Source organism: Tachypleus tridentatus, chromosome 2 (genome assembly GCF_004210375.1).
Source record: "Tachypleus tridentatus isolate NWPU-2018 chromosome 2, ASM421037v1, whole genome shotgun sequence".
NCBI lineage: Eukaryota > Metazoa > Arthropoda > Merostomata > Xiphosura > Limulidae > Tachypleus > Tachypleus tridentatus.
Genome location: NC_134826.1, coordinates 81,071,852 through 81,089,631, shown reverse-complemented (window position 1 = coordinate 81,089,631; position 17,780 = coordinate 81,071,852). Strand labels below are relative to the sequence as shown.

The following is a 17,780-nucleotide window of genomic DNA, read 5'->3' as shown; positions in this document are numbered from 1 at the left end:
ATCATAGATCAAATATCACCATTCACAGGACCCAACTGTTAATTCTGTCTGTGTTAACCAGATGCTTCAAGATCATAAACATATGCTTATCCTTTTAAATAAGTAAAACCTCTGTTCAAACCTCAGAGTATTCAAACAGTTAATACACACAAATATATAACTGGCTCAGAATTGTATGTAAACCATTGGTTAAAGTATGCAACCCATTTTATACCTTACTTAACCTTTGGCCACAGTGTAAAATTGGGATATTTCCAGAGTTCTCTCTCCACTTCACTTTTCTGTTTTTTTTTTCTCTTGCTGTCAATTTGCTTATCTTTATCTCTGGTGACCAAACAAGAATCACAACAATTAGAAACAGTTCAATTTAGTAACTTAAAAACTGTTACAAACAGAATTTGTGTTTTTGAGTTTGCTTCTCTTTCCTTCACAGTCTTGGTTCAGTTTATTATTTGCTGCACCTTTCTGAAATTGCATTTTTTGAAGAAAGGTTTTAATTCTTTTCTCCCACATCAGTGTACCTGAATACTTACATAAACAGAACTCTCAGTCACGTGCTGAAACTTGTTACAATGATATGTGTCAAACAAAGGTGTTGTAATGTAAGTCACAGTGTCAGGAAACATTGCATAATAATAACCAACAGATTCAGTTCAAGTAATGATGGAGGAAACAGTTTCAAAGACAGAAAGGAACCAGAACAATCTTTCTTGAACTGTGGTTAACTCTCAATAGTTTCTTTGCTAATCTTATTGCTGTTTGGATTCAGTGAATGCCTACACAACTCAGTGTTTCCAGAGAATACACTAAAATGTTACACTAGCAATAGTAAATATACCTGATAAGTCATTAGGGTTAATATTTGCAAGAGTGGCCAAAAATACTCAACTGATTAACATTGACAGTAGAATTTACTTAGAGGTTTAATCCCATTACGGTTAATCTGGAAAAACAAAAATGTGTTTTATTTCCAAATTATTATTATTTAATATAATTAAGTCCTTAGTTTGGGAAAAAGGATATAACCAAGACGTAAGACACACAAAAACTGAACCAGTTAACTTCGATCAGAACAATAACAATAAACTATTATATTACTATTTAAGTTTTATTGAACTTTACTTGGTACTTCTTAGCAGTAACATTCACCATAAATAAAGATTTATGTTTGCGTACTTTATCGAGTTTTATGACAGATTTACAAATTCTTAATGGAAAGAGCAGTTATATTTTGTACCTAAATTACTCAAAATGAAGTGTCAATACTTAACAGTTTCATATGAATTTAAAGTGTAATAGTTCTTGATGTACAGGTAATGAATTAATCTAGTATCATTCATCACTGTAAAACTATAATTGTAAATTCTGAAGTATGTTTGCAAAACAATAGCAAACTCCTTATAATGTGAAATATTTTCAGACAGTCACTAAAAAGGCTGTAGCCAATCAGTTAACTGTATTATGTTGAAATTACCAAACACTTGCATGTTTCAACTTTCTTTTTACACATAAAATACTCACCTTTTGAATTACTATGGACTATAAGATATTGTGCCTGATCCCACAGTTCATGACACATGTGGAGATTAGTCAGATGTGTGTTCTGTTTTTGGAGTAAACTACACACATGCTGAGGGATTGCAGTGGATGACTGTTGACTACTCGAAGGTCCAGAACCACCAGATGGTCGTAAAGAAGAAGCATGACTTGAGCTTGATGCTGCCTGAGGGGTAGTGGTGTTACAAGTTCCATTTCCTGATCGATTCTGTGACCCAAGAAGTGCTGCTCCATTCAGCTCACAACTAATATAGCCGCTGCTCTGAGACCCCACAGATGCCACGCTTCCAGCTGGGGAGGGAGTAGGGGAATGGGGCGAGGCTACCCCATTCATTGTTGTTCCACTGTAATTTCTGGGCTGGCATGGAGATGGCTGAGACAGACGACAGTTAGGATTTGGTGTGAGATTACTTGAAGACAGCGGAGACTGATGTGATGGCCAACGTCCCGATACTGACTGTAGAAAGTAAGTTTCATAACTAGCTAGGTAATTTGGAACAGAAGCCAGATGAACACTCATATCAATACAAATGAAACCATGTTATCACAATAATTATAACAATAGTTTTATCACCAAAGTTAACTAATAGCATACAAGAAATGTAGCTTCTAGTGCATATGTTCCCTAATAAAGCTATATTCAGAATTAAGTACTTACAGCAAAGTCATGGTAATTAAATATTAATTGCTATAATTGACAGTAGCCTGTATGATCACCAAAATGTGATGTACCAAGTAACTAATTTATAGACAACAGAAAGGACTTGGAACAAAAGTAACTAACAGTAAACATTAAAACCACCCCATACATCTAAAACTACCTAAAATTCACAAATGAGGCTACCTGCCCTTCTCTCTCCAATAATTAGCTGCAGACATTCATCATTATCTAGATATCTTCTTGTCAAGATCTTAAAATATCAAACTGACACTGGGACCATACACTAACGCTTTTAGTAATTCTTTAAAACAGCACCATAAAACTGTCAAGCAAACCTTCTGAAAGATCATAACCAACACAATAAGAAGTAATATGTCTCATACAAACCTTTCTGTCTTCCCAAAGCATTACATGCAAGTCCACTTGTCTGGCTTACATGGACTTAGCTAGGTTCTTGTCAAACAGGATGTAACCATGCTTATCTTTAACATTTATTGAAACCAGTTTATTAATATGTGAAACAATTCTAAATAGTGTGAGGTATCTAGCTTTTGTTTCAATACACAAATATTGTTGTCAAGGAATATTACACTAGAACAGGGGTGGGCAACTTATTTTTCATAGTGGCTAATGAAAACAATGTTGGTGAAACTATAAAAAAAAAAAGAAGAAGAAGAAAGAAAAAAAAGATGTTAATCAAAATAATTGCATTTCAACTGATCTTCAATGTGAAAATTGATGGGGAATTTCATCAACAAGTTTTGTGAAATTTGGCTTAATATCTATGCTGAATGAGAATCTAAGATCTGCTTCTAAATTTACGTCAGTAAGCCGAGATCTGTATCTAGACTTGGGAAAATCTAGTGTATAAAATGTTGACTCACACACCCATGTGGATCCAAACATGGAAAATAATTTTGAATTGCTATCTTTAAACTTGGAAGACTTATTTATCAGAATAGTGAGCCACATATCTCTGATAGAACATTTTTTAAATTTTTGGTTTTACCTTTTACGTGTTCTACACTTTGCAGGGTAAGCATCTCATCTTAAAATCCTTACTTATCCAAGGACAAAAAAGATGCAATTCTTTACTGAAATTTCCTAAATCAAATTGAAATGGATCATGCAAAAATTCAACTATCAATTTCAAATTTTTAAATTCAGAGAAATGCAATTCAAATTTTTGAGATAGATTTTTGATCAAGTTTACATAGAGCTCATCTTTAGCATCAAAGAAATCAGTCATTATTATTTTCTAGAAAACTATTCAACTTTGCAAAATGTGTCAAATAATTCTTTTGTAATTGTTCCACAAAGTGGTTTAGCTTTAATTGAAATTCATGAATAGACTGTGATTGCTCATTTATTATGTTACCTTTTCCCTGAAGCTTTGTATTCAAATTATTCAAGTGAGCCATTATGTCGCACAGAAAGTGCAAATCACATTGCTATGACAAAGTTTCAATTTCAGGGAAATTTTCAATCTTATATTTTTCAACATGTTATTCTTCATTTGAGGAAATAAGGAAGTAAATTGTTCCAAGACTCTTCCTCTACTTGACCATCTTACATTTGCAAAATCAGCAAGATCAAAGTACAGTCACTGCTTTTCTTCAAAGACTCGACAAACTGTCGATGGATGAGAGAGCTTCCACTTCCAATATAATTCACAATGTTTACAACAATGTCCATCAAATTTTTCAATTCAACACTTTTATACACCTAAGCACATGAATTTTCCTGATGCAAAATGCAATGGAAAGATGGCAGAGTAAACTTCCATTACTTTCATTTAAATACTGTTTCAAAAGAGAAACAAATCCTAATTCCGCCCCAGTCGTGGCAGGAGCACTGTCTGTTGTAACAAACTAATTTTTTAAAATCTGACTGAATTTTTTTTGACACTTCAAGAACTTTTTCAAAGATGTTGTTTTCACGTTCAATCTCGTAATCTACAAAGGCCAAGCATTTCTTCCTTCACTTGAAGTTACATATCAAAACCAAAATATCAACTGTGCAGTGTCACTAACATATGTTGACTCATCTAGTGCTAAAAAAAATACAAACAGCCTCTTAGTTGTTCAAGCAACTGATTTTCTATGTCTTTTGCTAACTCTAGCATTCTGCGGACAATTGTTCTTCAACTTAATTTCAAATTATTTATGTTTTGAAGAATATTTTTTTATTTTTGAATCATAATTCTCCAACAGAGTTTCAATGATCACAATCAATATTTCCTTTACTAGTTCAGCATCAAAAAATGATTTCTTTTTTGAGCTACAATCCAAGCTACTTTATAACTAGCTAACATAACTGGTTCTATAACGATAAAAATCTTTTTAAGCCTCTCTTTTGTTCATGAAGTTGTGCTTTCAGACAGCTAATTTCATTCATAGGATTTTTGCTATCAACTGGAAATTTTACATCAAAATAGTTGTGAAAATTGTTGCTTAAGATTGTATACTTTATTATTCCTAAAATCTTTGTTACACAAAAGACACACTGGCTTATTATTTGCTTCAATCACTGCAAATTTCAACTCCAAACTTTCATTAAATTCTCATTTCACGTTTTTCCAGTCAAGCACCATTCTTTTCTTGGCAGTAATGTCAGAATCAGTTAAATTGTCTTTATTTTCCAAGTGTTCACCATCATCTGGATTCTTTTCTTTTTGAATTATCCACTTATCCATATTAAGGGATTAAAAACAAAATGTATTTAAACACTTGAAAGTTGCACAACAAAAATATGTTTGCAAGCATATGCAAAACAGCGCACAGTCATTAACAAACGTCTAATCCAGACTGACGTTACAAAATGGGCGGAGTCTCTGGCATTGATGAAGCATGCAAAATTAGTAATGATGTGAGGCAGTGCAGTTGCTGATTATCAAATTTTCAATAAAAAATAAATGATGGAAAAAGTTTATTCCCAAACTCAAACTGACCACAAATGTACTATCCACAATGGAGTTCCCCACCCTGCACTTGACACTTCAAGAAATTTAAATTTAAAATTCACCCACAAAGCCAGCCCTAAACTAAAATCATTACTAAACAAAATTTATGTAGAATTACACAATAGCAACTTAATTTATAACATAGCAGGCAACAACTATCCTAAAATCTTCATTAGAGAAATTGTAAACCAGACTCACTGAACATAAAAAAGCAGAAAAACTTTAACACTGGAACTTAAAAAATCACAGCATATCTAGTCAACACTCTGTACTGATGTTTGGCTCTGTTAAAAATTAAATGCAAAATAAAGGAAGCTATATTAATTGAACAAAAAACCCTATTCTAAGTCAACACCATGTTACTAAGATATTTTTTACTAAGTTATTAAGTCTAATCTATTTGTATGTGTAACCCTGGGGCTACATTATCTTCACACTTGTATAAAGAAGTAATTGAACCTCCATTTGAACTTGGATTTAATCTTTTAAGGTGCATTTATAAGCATGATATTGTACAAGCTTGTAACTAGCCTCAGTTACAGCCTCTGCTCTATGATACAGTTACTGACGAATCTCCTGTAATTGAAGTTCCTACCCATTTACTGAGGTAAATCAGTGAATCTTAGAATACTACATCACTAAGTAATAGCATTATGCATTAAAATATTTAACAAGAAACAAAGGAAAAATAATTTTCTTACCTTGTGATACTCATTTAATGATTTGTGAGCCTCTCGGATCTCTCCTCTTTTCAATCGATAAAGTTTGTAGTACAGTAAAGACTGACATCGTAAACTAAACAACAAAGAATTATGAATTTCAAATTTTGCTCATTAATTCATATGTAAGGGCTCTTTAATGCATATTAAAAAAGTCATTATTTAACACTTAACTCCAAAACTGTGAAATATTTGCACATGTACAGTTTCAGTGTGCAAGTAAAACAAAATCCTCAAAGAAAAGTATATAGGTTTCATATTTGATACAAATAATTATTATAGAAGGATCAATTGAATAATTTGATAAACATTGTTTGTTTTGAATTCTATGCAAAGTTACACGAGGGCTATCTGCATTAGCCGTCCCTAATTTAGTAGCGTAAGACTAGAGGGAAGGCAGCTAGTCATCACCACCTACTGTCAACTTTTGGGCTACTCTTACCAACGAATAGTGGGATTGACTGTAACATTATAATGGCCCCATGGCTGAAAGGACAAGCATGTTTGTTGTGATAGGGATTCGAACCCATGACCCTCTGATTACGAGTTGAGTGCCTTAACCACCTGGCCATGCCAGGCCTTGCTAAACATTGAAATATATTTTCCAAATTTCCAAAAATATAGTTTCAAGTGCTGGAGAAAATTTGATCCAAGTATCTATTACAAAAGTTTTATATTTCTATTGATAGTAAGTTTTTGGTTTCTTCAAAACAAAAAATTCATATTCTGAAAACATTTAAGCCCTTTCTCATTTTACTCCTGAAGAAGAAAGCTCCACCTTTCAAAAGTACTTGGGTTATAGTTTTTTATTCATTTCTATCAAAGGACTTCTTGAATTTATACATTCTCTAACATGATGAATCAAGTCCTTTCAAAAATACTCTTATCCAACATACCATCAAGTATTAAAACTCAGAATAGTTCCATACTTTAAAATTAATTTCACGTAAGAAAGAATAAGTGATCACTTGATCTTGATAAGCATTATAAAAATAATTAAGTACAAGTTAATTTGCTTTCATGTCAGTTTAAATGTTTCATAAAGTTACATGAAACTGATGTTACTGAAAAAACATCCAATAAATAAATAAATAAACTGACTTCAGACTTTACTCACCTTAGAACAGTTATTCTTTTATCTAAATTACAAGAATTTTGCTGCATTTTCTGGAACTTTGACCATATGCATCTGTGATCAAAATGAAAGAGAAACTAACATTAATACTTACCAACACAAATTAATATAGAACTGAGTTTAAATACTAGTTAAAAGAAAACAGCTACTTAAAATCTAAACCAGTGGTTCCCAACCAGGGGGTGTGAGATAACATTTGTTTTGGCTACCTTCACCTTTATTCTTAAATAAATAATTACTGTGAGGGGTGCAAGAACAAAAATAAAATTTTTTAGGGTTGTAGGGCACAAAAAAGGTTGGGAATCACTGATCTAAACAATACAAACTATTGTTTTTGCAGAGATACATAGCAATAAAGAAATATAATCCATGACGATTTTGTTTAGTTACACATACAAAATATTATGACTTATGAAACAAAATCAATAGTATCAAAACTGATAAATTATTTTTCTTAACTACTCTAACATTACTTCTGAATTAATGCATAAAGTACAAATATTATAGTTTTTTGTCAGTAAGTACAAAGCTACACAAAAAGCTATTTGTGTTCTGCTAACCATGGGTACCGAAACCTGGTTTCTAGCAGTATAAACCTGTCGACATACTGCTGTACCACTAGAGAGGTACAAATAGTTTACCTTGTTAATGCTCATTTTGCCAACTGCACATCTAAACAGCTCTACAGTGCAGCTTCTGTTGCAAAAGGCTGTGCTGATAGTTTTCATGTTCAAAGAAAACCTTTCCCACAAACATAATTTCTACAATACATTTCACGTGCAACTACAACAGTTTTCCGGTAATTGTTTCCTAGGCGTGGCATCTGGCAATTTTGTTTGATAAGTCTTCATATGAAACAGTATAAACACCTGTTTCATATCCAACTATTTGACATACGAGACAGTTGAATTGTAGGTACAGATAAAAGCCTTACTTTGGTGAACCCACACCATACTGTTTCCACACAAGGCCTGTATGTCTGGAATACAAAAAGTCCAAAATACTAATCCAATGTGGAGGGCTGTAGAGTTTACCTTGGTTTCTATGCTTGCACTACTGATCTATAACTTGCCTCTGATGTAATATCTAGTAGGGATTATGAATCCTTCAAAAACAATCCACAACACGATTAGTTTCACTTTTGGATTTTTTTTTTTCATGTACTGACTGGTGAAAAATGGCACCAGACTTGTGACAAAGTTACATGTTCATTTTGTCAAGTGTCACAACATACTGCTATTCTACCCGAGCTAGGTATCACTCATAAAAGTTCCTATGGTTGATCTTCCTTTCATACATATGTTGTGAAAGTAACTTGTGTCACTTTTCCAGGTGGCAATTCTCTCTCATTATTTTGAGTGCTGTTGCTTAGGGCACATGGATGACTTTTCCCACTGATCTCTGTGTTTATGGGTTCTCACCTGTTAGAAATCACTGCACTTTACCTACCACAGCTGTAGAATGACATATTACAAGTCTTTTTCTGGGTAGTCCCATGTCCCAAATTGATCCATATTCCTTTGTTTTTCAATGCCATTAAGTACAATGAACTTCCCCAATCTTGGAAATTCTAAATTTCTGATCTGAATGTATGAATATTTTGCATCAGAAAGGGCTGTTACATAAAGTTCCCAAAACAACTTTATAATAGCTGAGATTATCAAGACTTGCCAATTTGCATGTTCAAATTCGTTTTAAAATAATGTAAATAATTTTTTAATCCACCCACGTATTATTAAGTAAAACAATAACATGTTTAGTAATCTTTAGTTTACCACACCTTATACTGATTCTGAAGTTTTTTTCTTTTTGTTTGTCATGCTTAAAATACTTTTTCTACAGGACAACAAATAGTAGTACCGATAAAAAATAAATAAATTTTACTATAAATGTGTTGTGTTGGCTTAAATATGCTAAATTAATGAAAATACAAGAAAATTCACACTCAGTTTCGAGGATGGATATAGAAAGGTAAGCTTAAGACGAGTAGAAATTATGTATTAAAATTTTGTGTCTTATGTTACTGATAACAATGTTTTGACAAAGCATGCTTTTATTTGAATTTTTTATATATTTTTTTTAAATATTGTTCTATTTTTTAAGGGTAATTTTGGTATACGAGATAAATATGTTCCACATATCCATTAGGCATGACATTTCTGCAGCCCAGCAGAAAGTATATAAAAATTTGGCATTAAATACATTGGGCATGAAATTAAATTCACCACAAAAAATAATGTATCCCCAAAACAAGGTTGGTTACTTATTGAATGTGCAAGAATAAAATATACTAAGTTCAGTATATAATCATAAAAGGAATCAAAACAAGAACTTGCATGTTACAGTATTAATACCCAAAGATTAAATACACTTGTGTGTGTATAACATTATAATTATATGACAGATAAAAACATTATACTTTAATTTATACCAGTGGAAAAAAACAATGAATGCTCATAATTTTTTTTTATTAGTAACAACTACTTGTAAACTGTATCTACAAAATGTTGGACGTGTGCAAATATTTACTGTCAACAAAGAAACATTCACATACTTCTTTGTAAATTGAGTTTATAAGGCACTTGAATACTAAGTTTTACACAGTACACATTTGTAAAAAAAGAAAAAAATGGAGCAACGCTTGTGATTCGTGTGCATCATACACATAGAAATTAATATTAACTAGAGGTAACAGCAAGTTATGTACTTAGTTTGAAACTAAAAATCAACCTGGCAATCAATGTAGATAACCAGAAACTACAACATTTGTTGTTCAAAACAGGGATTACTACATGTGAGCATGAACAAAACTGATAAAACATTTGAAAGATAAACTACCTTAAAAAGCAGACTTATTCATGGAACAACACTCAAACCTTCCTTTTTAATAGTTAAACCACCAAAACATTGATAATAAGCAAAATAAGTAATTTTATTATTGCAGACAAAATCATAATTTGGTCATTTGTTTTTGATATTATTATTATAACATTATTTCACAAGCCAACAGCAAAATCCAATGGGTACTTTTCCTCAAAACCTAAACAGATTTACTACATGAGGCACTATGAATGTCTGACTTATTTAAAAGTCAATCACTTTCAATTGAAAGTTGATATATGTAGTTATGAGTACATAATGGATGCAATGTTGTTCTGAGCAACTGCTTTTGTACTCGATGCATGTTTACATTAAACTTAAAGCAAAAATCCACCAGGCTCAGTAAATAACTACTTTAAGAAACTTGAAGCTTTATTTAGAACAATATTTTAGATGTATTTCTTTTATTGGAAAAGACTGTAGAATTGAAAATCTACAAATATAGATCACAAAAAAGCAAGCTTCCCCAGTTTGCTCAAGTTACAGACCCTTATTAGCACTATGCTATAATATTATTACCAGTTATATCTCCTGTAGTTTGGGATCATACAGAAAACTGAGCAAAACACCAAGAGAACTGGGGGGAAGAAGTGGAGACTATTTTAATTAAAGTAGGGTCAACAGACAAAGAAAAGTGTAGACTGTGGGAAATGGTAGCATGATTTCAAGGAGACCTTAAACTTTCACATACAAGGAATTCATCAGTTAATAATGACTTTCAGAAAGTTAGAAAGAATACTATGAGAGCTAAAAGTAGTTGAATTAATTGTAATTAGCCTACTCTGTTGAATAAATTTTAGCCATTGGTTGGTATTGATAAGAAACATTTACAAGGAAGGAAGACAAAAGAGTCAGAGACGGCTGTGGATGATAAGGAGGTTATAGCTATAGGTAATTCCTTGACATGTTGATAGAATAGTTTGTAGGGTAAATAGGTAGAAAAGAACCATTATGTTACACAGGTGCCCAGATGGATGATATAACTGACAGAGCAGAAGATATAAGTGGGGATAACAGAGATGCAGTTTTTGACATAGGAAATGTAGGTCAGAGGAGCTACAAGGGGTCAATGAATTCATTTAACAAAAAAGGCCAAAACTTGACTGTGTCAGAAATACTGTCTAGAATTAAATATGGGGAAGAAATTATGAGTAGGTCACTAGGACTAAATACCAGGCTTAGGTAAGTGTCTAAGGATGAGCATATTGGCTATTTGTACTTCTGAGATCAGTCCAATGTAAGAAGGGAGCTTTTTGGAATGAATGGTTCACATTTAAAAAGGATAAGGACTGACTTGTTCGTTAGAGCTATCAACTCAGATGTAGTTTCAAACTAGAACTATACAACAGTGAGGGCCAGGATAAATTAAAGGCAAAACGATTAAAAGGAAAGGAAAACTTCAGCATTGGAAATGAGTAGAGAAGTATGTAGTTATAAGTGTAGGCTTAATTGTTACCATTGTAATGCTGATGTATCATTTTTCATGCGTAACAGTAAAAACAGTAGGATTAGGATACATTTTGGCAAGGTTGGAGTCATCTTCAGCTAAGACAGTTTAATTTTTCTAACAGGGTGGATGGTTTTGGAATGAATTGCCTTTGGATGCTTTTGATATTGTAAATTTAAGTGAATTTAAAAGAAAGCTTGGTAACTATATAAATGATAAGGGCTGGCTTTAAGATTATGTTATTTACTCAATAGTTTTTAGTTTAGAGGACAGGATAGCTGAATGCACCAATAGGTCCCTTGTTGTCCCTAAACATTATGTTATTATGTCAATTCTTTTAATACAAGCTGAATACAAGGGATTAACCACAACCATTCTATGTTTGTTAGTTTTGATGCATACCTCTACAAAAAACTGCAGATTATCAGTAAACATTACAAGGTTTTTGTACATTAGTTACAAATTTGGTACTGGCTTGCTGTTTCCCAGAAGTTGCCAAGCCTTATCAAATTTTACAGGTGGAGGATACAAAACAAAAATGTTTCTTTAGGTTTTCTACATTTAGGAATGAGTACTATCCAATCCTCTAAACTAAACTAAAATGATCACATTACAAACAACTATACATTACAATGACTTAAATTAGCAGGAAAGAAGGATAATGGTAAAAAAACTAAAGCAGTTCTCTATTACCCTTAATAACATAGAAAATAATTAAAGCATAAGTGTGAACATTTTTCAAAAGGTCATGATACTCTTAAATATATTTAAACCCATGATCATACAGCAATAAATTAATTTTGTGCCTAAATGTGCATTAATCTGTAATCAAGAAACTCACACAACATGCAAGCTTTATACAATACACATAAAAAACACCTGTAAACATGAAAAAATTCCTGCACTTTTTATGCTTTATACAGTACACATGAAAAACACCTATAAACATGGAAAAACTCCTGTACTTTTTATGCTTTATACAGTACACACAAATATCTTTGAACAAGAAACAACACTTGTACTTTAAGGTTTACACATAACATGTGTCATAGGAGTGTACCATGCATTTTTTTCTTCTTTAAATGTTGTAGTTATAGCACACATTATGAATTTACAGTTTATTTTCTGTATGTGCAAGTTTCACATAATACATGTTGAAGAAACCTATTAAGTTAATTTTGTTGTAACTGACTTTTATTCATTGTTGTTCTCTTGTAGATAATGCCTGTTCCATCTAGGGGGAGAATACTGTTGCAATATCACAATGTGAACAGCAGTATCCATGCATGGTTGTTTGAGTGATTTAGAGAAGTTACAGCTTTACCTATATTTAAATGAGAATAATCTGTCAAATTGTTAGCATTAGTCATTATGGTTAAATATGGTGTTTCTTGCAAACTAAATAATATTGGATTTGGTCAGTCTGAAAAAGATCTGCAAACAGTTGGGTATATGGATTCAGCTTGAAAAATTGAATACAGACAATCAACCAAAAGCAACTGTCCCATGCAGATAAAAATTAAGAACATGCACTGTGTTCGGATTTTATATGTTATAATAAAGATTATCCACTTTATGTTTTACTTTGTGTCCAAAGCATGCTTTATATTTTGAACAATATGTATAGTTTAGCATATACAAGTAAGAAATGATATTTGCTTCAGTACCTTTGCCAGTGAATGTTTTTACACACCTTCAAGAATAAAACCATGCTTACACTATTAGCTTTCCTAAGCAAATGTAAAAAACGTGCACACTCAGAAACATAAGTAGGGATCTGTAAGCAAGAAATACATTTACTTTATTCCTTGGTAAAATGACTAACCAGTTATTAAATAAATCAACAAAAAACACATTATTACCTGATTAAGTCTAATGTTTCTTTAAACATTTTATAAACTCTTTCACTCTCCACATGGCTATGCTCCATTGCATTTCCTGTTAATATGAAGAAATAAACAGCTTCCAAATACTTTACAGCTTGGACTGTTATGTCAACCTGGAAAATTTCAAAGAAACCAAAGAAAATTCAAAATTATTTATACATATAATGGGAAATACAATAAATTTATTACTGACTCACAGAAATAGTGAAACACACACACACACAAAAAAGATATTTACCCATAGCTTGTTAACACAAAGAAATACATCACTCTGACCTAAAAAAATCTGCAAGCTGCATGATAAACTACTTAAACACACAAAAAATAAATTAAATTAATATAACATTATAAATCATCCAAAATGCAGGCAAAAACTGTTCTTTGATAGATAGTTTAAAATTATAGGAACAAAAAAGTGCAACACATATCAGCTATTCAATTAATTTCAATGTGATCTTAATACGCTAAACTTCCATATGTAATACATAACCCCTCTTTTAACACTATGGTTCTGGTTTCAGTTACTTTTTTTAACTTACTGAAATAAAAGCTTAAAAACTGTGAAACTTTCTTGTTTAGATTTTAATAAGCTATTTTACGTGTTCAGTAAAGTATAAGGCTTAGTTAGAAAATATTGTTAAAATAATGACTAACTTTTTTTTCCCTTTTTTGTAAGATAAAAAAAAATAATAATATGAAACTTAGTGTTGGAGTAAGACCCACTGCATACAGTTTAGAAATTTTTGGAAAAGAGGAAAGGCAATGAGCAATGATGAGGCATAACATGCATTCTAAATGTTGGTTATCTGAACATTATGATGCGACTTCTTTCAACAAAATTATAACAACAGTTGTTTTGAAAATAATACATTATATAGTATCCAGTTAAAGGTGTTTGTGTTTTTTATCTAGGAAAGCAAAATATAAAAATTTGTAATATCTTTAATAATAGACAAAACATATATCCCTTTATCAATATTGTTTAACAAAATACAAGACCAGTAAAAGTAATTAATAACCAAAATTAATGAAAATACAAGTTCTGACCCTGTTTGTTATTTCACTGAGAGGAGTTTTAAATATCAAGGAAAATACATCAGCTATCTCCCACACCAAAATAGTTCTAAGTGAGACCAATAAATGAGCTACATAAGAAAGAATAATCCCAATTTCATATATGTATCTTTAATATTCATATTAAAATTAGGAAACTTACTTCTCTGTCAGCTTGATGTTTGAGATTCTTGGCTTCATTCAGGTAATAATCAGGTGAGGATTGTCTTGCAAAAAATTAAATTTTATAGCTTGAAAATACTATACTCATTTAAAAATTATAATGTTTTCAAAAGTCTTCTCACTGTAAGGTATTGGAAATTTCCAATTACAATTTGTTTTTTTGTAATAGTTATCTGTGATTTGAAAGAACTGTTCACCATTTACATTTTTCAAATAATTTGCTGTTAAAATATCTTACTCTACAACTTCCAAGGCCATAATTTCACCTGTCTGTAAAACTTACGAAAGTTCATAAAACATGGATTGTAACTATGTCAAAGTATACTTTCACACACACACACACATGCAGCAGTACTTAAAATGAGAACATTTTCCTAACATTACAGGAAAATTTTATTTGAGAATAATGCACCAAATCCAAGCAAAGAACTTAATTTATTATGCAATTCAGTATGGATCAATGGATGATGGCAAGTAGTAAGATACATTCATTTACATTACAAGTCTATTTGAAATACAAGTATTCAGTAGAGATAAACTTAAGATGAATTATATTAGAGTACAACTTATACTCTTTGTATTGGTTACCTTAAATCAATTGATAGTTTAGTATTTTTGTTAGTAGAATTTATTTGGTTACTCTTTTCTGTTTTATCTTATTTTCTGTTATAATTTACTAACATTCTCTACTCAAAAACAGCATAAGTTCAGCCTTTTTTCAGGGTAGTTTTCAAAGACAATAAATTATAGGGAAAGAGTGAACCAGCAAGTTATTCACTAAATTGGTAAACAACTGAGCTTATGAGTCACAGTTGCATGTTTTTGTTATTAATAGATTACCAATGAAACCACACAAGTGTAATAGTAAGTAGACAGTTAGGCATTGACTAGTTCCAGATGAGTTTTTTTTTAAATGTAGTTCTAAAGTATTAAACATTACTGTTACATGAGCTGGACTTCATGTTATTTTTTTACCAAATAATCCCAAATAAATTACTCAATGACAGAACACATTACAAAAGTATGATATGTATACTGATTAACTGTCAATGCATAAATTATTGTGATATATAAATAAAATGGAATGCACTATTAGACAGTTACATTTTACAAACAAGCAGCTACTTTTGGAGAAGCGTTTTCACTCATACCCCTAATACTACAACACACTAAGATCTTAAATATTTAACAAAACTGTTACCTAACATTTCTCTTATACGTAAACACTTCCTCTTTCCCCTTTTCTGTATTAAAGAAAAATATGCTAAAACATCTTATTTTTACTAGCATTGCACAAGTTATTTCACAAACATCTCCTGCTAATTTAACACATTGTATCACACCAGTTTAAGGATCTGAAATGCTATTGTGTTAATCAGAAATAATGAATTAACAGTTTCATTTTTAAAGTTCCTATACCTGGTGTCTTGGTCCTCAGGTACTACTCCAAGCCTGTTGGTGGCCAGTTGGTCAGGTACTGTATGATCCAATTCACTGTAAGAATTAGGAGTTGCTTCTTTTCCTTGCAATCTAGGTTCGTGGTCCCTCTTTAAGTTATTACAAGGTTTTTCTGTTGTTGGTTTACCAACCTGAAAAACCAAAATTGTTAAAAAAATAGAACAAAACAAGCCATGTTTTGAAACATTTTACATCAGAAACAACTGTATATACTTAACCTACAAGCTAAATATCATAATAAACTTAATATTTACCTTGTAAGATGAGTTCATTAAGTATCTGATTTATTAATATTTTCTTGAAAAACACCTTTCATGTAAAATGAACAGAACAAACATCTGCTTACTTGACTAGATGAAAGAAGACTTTTCTCTACTATGGCACTTTTCCTTGGTCTCTTGGAATCAGAACTTCCATGATCCTGTTCTTTGTCTTTTAATCTACTTCTTTCTTTCTCTTTATTGCTCTGCTCTTTTTCCTTTTTCTCCTTGGCTCGTTTCTTTTCTTCTGGTTCTTTTTTATTATTTCCTAAGTTAGCATCCTTTTCATAAGCATGAGAAGGTGTAGGTGTTTTGGACTTCATTTTATTCTCATCTTTCAACTTTTGTTTTATTTTTTCTACACCTTTATCTTTTGTTTTATTCCCAGAAGGTTTAGATGTTAAAGTTTCTTGGGAACTCTTTACACTGTACTGGCTTGACACAGAACAAACAGAAAAACTGCTTGGGCTTTCACAATGTTCAGAGGATATTATTTTTGTGTTATCTTCTATTTTCTTTGATTCTTTCATTGTTAACCTTCTAAAATACCAAAAACAAAATAATTGTTTTATTATTCCATGATGCAGAAAAATAAATATTTGTGAGTTTTATTAATTCTAGACAGAGAAACATGTATCCAGTTTATCATACCACAAAAGCAATTGTTTTAGTATTTAACTGTTAGTACATAGGCTTGGTTATTTTGAACCACCTTTTGACCTCCAAGTAATTGTGAAAGTATAACTACTGTAGCTTTCAATGTGGTATCTTCATGAAATTTGGCACATTTTTAGAATATATTAAATGCAGCTGATAAAAAAAAATTTCTAACTAAATATTTTTACCTAACATTTTTCTGAATTTACAGAGTCAGTCTGACTAGACTGAGTGCAAAGTGATTTTCATGTTAAGATTAAAAGCACTTCTTCATGTTTACAGTTTAAGTTCCATTTTCATAACCTCTAGAAATTCATTAGTGAATGTTAAAAGGTTTGTCAATAAAACTTCAAATTTGATCTGTTATTTTCTCTATTCTAACACCATATAATAGCCTCAGTTCATTTTACTGACCTTATAACCACCACATGCACACACACAAAGTGCAATTAGTTATCCGTAAAAATCTTCAGATTTGTAGCAGTGTACAATGCTTTTATTTACTTTTATTGTTCTTTAAACAAACTATTAAACACGTGGTAAATATTTAAAGACCCAGAGAACAAATAGCTCAAATTATGAAGAAACAATGTAATGAATTATATAATGGACATGCAACTTGCATGAATTTATTGACAGGTGGATGTGGAATGTGTGTTTAAGATTTTGTTTTATGTTTGTAAATCATGATGACTGGAGGCTATAAAATAAGATTGTTTAAGAAATACCTACACATTAAGATATTATTATACTTCCAATAAGTACTTACCTTCTTTCACACAAGGCTATAATACCAAAGATGGATGGGTCAGTGTAGGTGCACAACATTGTAACTAAGTGGAAAACAATTGCCCATAATGTATGCTCCGAAACAAACTGGAGCACAAGTTTGAGGTGTTGCACTTCTTCTGGAACAGGTACG

The 17,780-nt window shown here is 31.5% G+C and overlaps 1 protein-coding gene across 6 annotated transcripts in view; it reads right to left on the bottom strand.

Moving 5' to 3' along the window:
- Positions 1 to 17,780, bottom strand: part of LOC143244340 (uncharacterized) — a 191,352-nt gene that overhangs the window by 7,363 nt on the left and 166,209 nt on the right. For all 6 annotated transcript variants that reach the window (XM_076488824.1, XM_076488823.1, XM_076488825.1 and 3 more), the window contains 7 exons: positions 16,288 to 16,741; positions 15,903 to 16,072; positions 14,464 to 14,527; positions 13,224 to 13,360; positions 7,017 to 7,088; positions 5,882 to 5,975; positions 1,522 to 2,014 (listed from right to left, as the gene is read on the bottom strand). In XM_076488824.1, the coding sequence (XP_076344939.1) occupies positions 1,522 to 2,014; positions 5,882 to 5,975; positions 7,017 to 7,088; positions 13,224 to 13,360; positions 14,464 to 14,527; positions 15,903 to 16,072; positions 16,288 to 16,741 (1,484 nt within the window). The remainder of the gene's footprint in view (positions 1 to 1,521; positions 2,015 to 5,881; positions 5,976 to 7,016; positions 7,089 to 13,223; positions 13,361 to 14,463; positions 14,528 to 15,902; positions 16,073 to 16,287; positions 16,742 to 17,780) is intronic.